The sequence below is a fragment of the Austrofundulus limnaeus genome, unplaced genomic scaffold (assembly GCF_001266775.1).
Source record: "Austrofundulus limnaeus strain Quisiro unplaced genomic scaffold, Austrofundulus_limnaeus-1.0 Scaffold89, whole genome shotgun sequence".
NCBI lineage: Eukaryota > Metazoa > Chordata > Actinopteri > Cyprinodontiformes > Rivulidae > Austrofundulus > Austrofundulus limnaeus.
Genome location: NW_013952491.1, coordinates 1,086,992 through 1,088,001, shown reverse-complemented (window position 1 = coordinate 1,088,001; position 1,010 = coordinate 1,086,992). Strand labels below are relative to the sequence as shown.

General features: G+C 40.8%; 1 protein-coding gene across 1 annotated transcript in view; it reads left to right on the top strand.

Moving 5' to 3' along the window:
- The first annotated feature begins 383 nt into the window (after nucleotides 1-383).
- Nucleotides 384-1,010, top strand: part of lcat (lecithin-cholesterol acyltransferase) — a 7,674-nt gene continuing 7,047 nt past the window's right edge. Inside the window, exon 1 of the mRNA XM_014012189.1 lies at nucleotides 384-724. Coding sequence (XP_013867643.1) covers nucleotides 574-724 — 151 coding nt within the window. The 5' untranslated portion in view covers nucleotides 384-573. The remainder of the gene's footprint in view (nucleotides 725-1,010) is intronic.

Here is a 1,010-nt window from a genome sequence, read left to right as displayed (position 1 = left end):
CATACATACAGTATATCTATGAATTCTTTAGTCATTATTTTACATTAAAGTTATTTCATGCTCTCGGCTACAAATAAATCAAATTTTAACTCATTTGTCAGTTTTTTTTTTTTTTGATCAGTTTTGATTTTGTTGACTTTAACTCCTGTCAAACACATCCAAGTAAAAACTCTTTATTTCCTCTGGAAGCTGTGTTTTACGAGGTCTTTGAAGGCAACAGCAGCTGCTCACAGCTGGAGGTGGATTCTCTGCTGCAGATGTTTTACTGAACATCTGCAGAATGAACTCTCTTTACTTTGTGTTGCTCAGCAGCCTCTCTGTCAATCATCGACTTCCTGTTGTGTAAAAAATAACACGTGACTCCAGGGAATCAATAGGTCAGTTTGTGACACGAACCCGTGTTCTGAGCCTCGCTGCTGGACTGAAGCTGGATGTAAAAGTTTCGTCTGAAGCGAACGTCTTCTTTTACGTCTCCTGCTAAATTTGACTTTCTGTGACCTTCTTTTCTCCTCCTCCTCCTCCTCCTCCTCCTCCTCCTCCTCTGTCCGGACCGGCCCTCCTCAGAGAAGAGACATGGGGTCCGCGGGATGTTTGGGCTCGGTGCTGCTGGTCCTGGTCCTGCTGGAGCTCCAGCTCTCCGCGGGGTTCTGGATCATCAATCTGGTCTTTCCGCCCAACAGCAAAACCAACGTGACGAGCAGCAGCACGCCGCCGCTCATCATCGGTGAGTCTATCGGTCCCTCCAGAACCCAAAGGTCCAAATCTGAGGTTCTGGGTCTTTTATCAATCTGTGCACACATTTTGTTTTTGAATATGGGATGAAATTACTTCAATTTAACAAATAAATATAATTGAAATATGTCAACTTTTGTTACCTTTATACTTTTTTACTCAGTAAGTTAAATTCTAACATTATTTTACCCAGATAAAATCAATTATCTTAACTTCTTTTTGTAAATTTTTTCTGAACACAAAACACTTTTTTCTTTAGATAATTTACAGCTAATTTG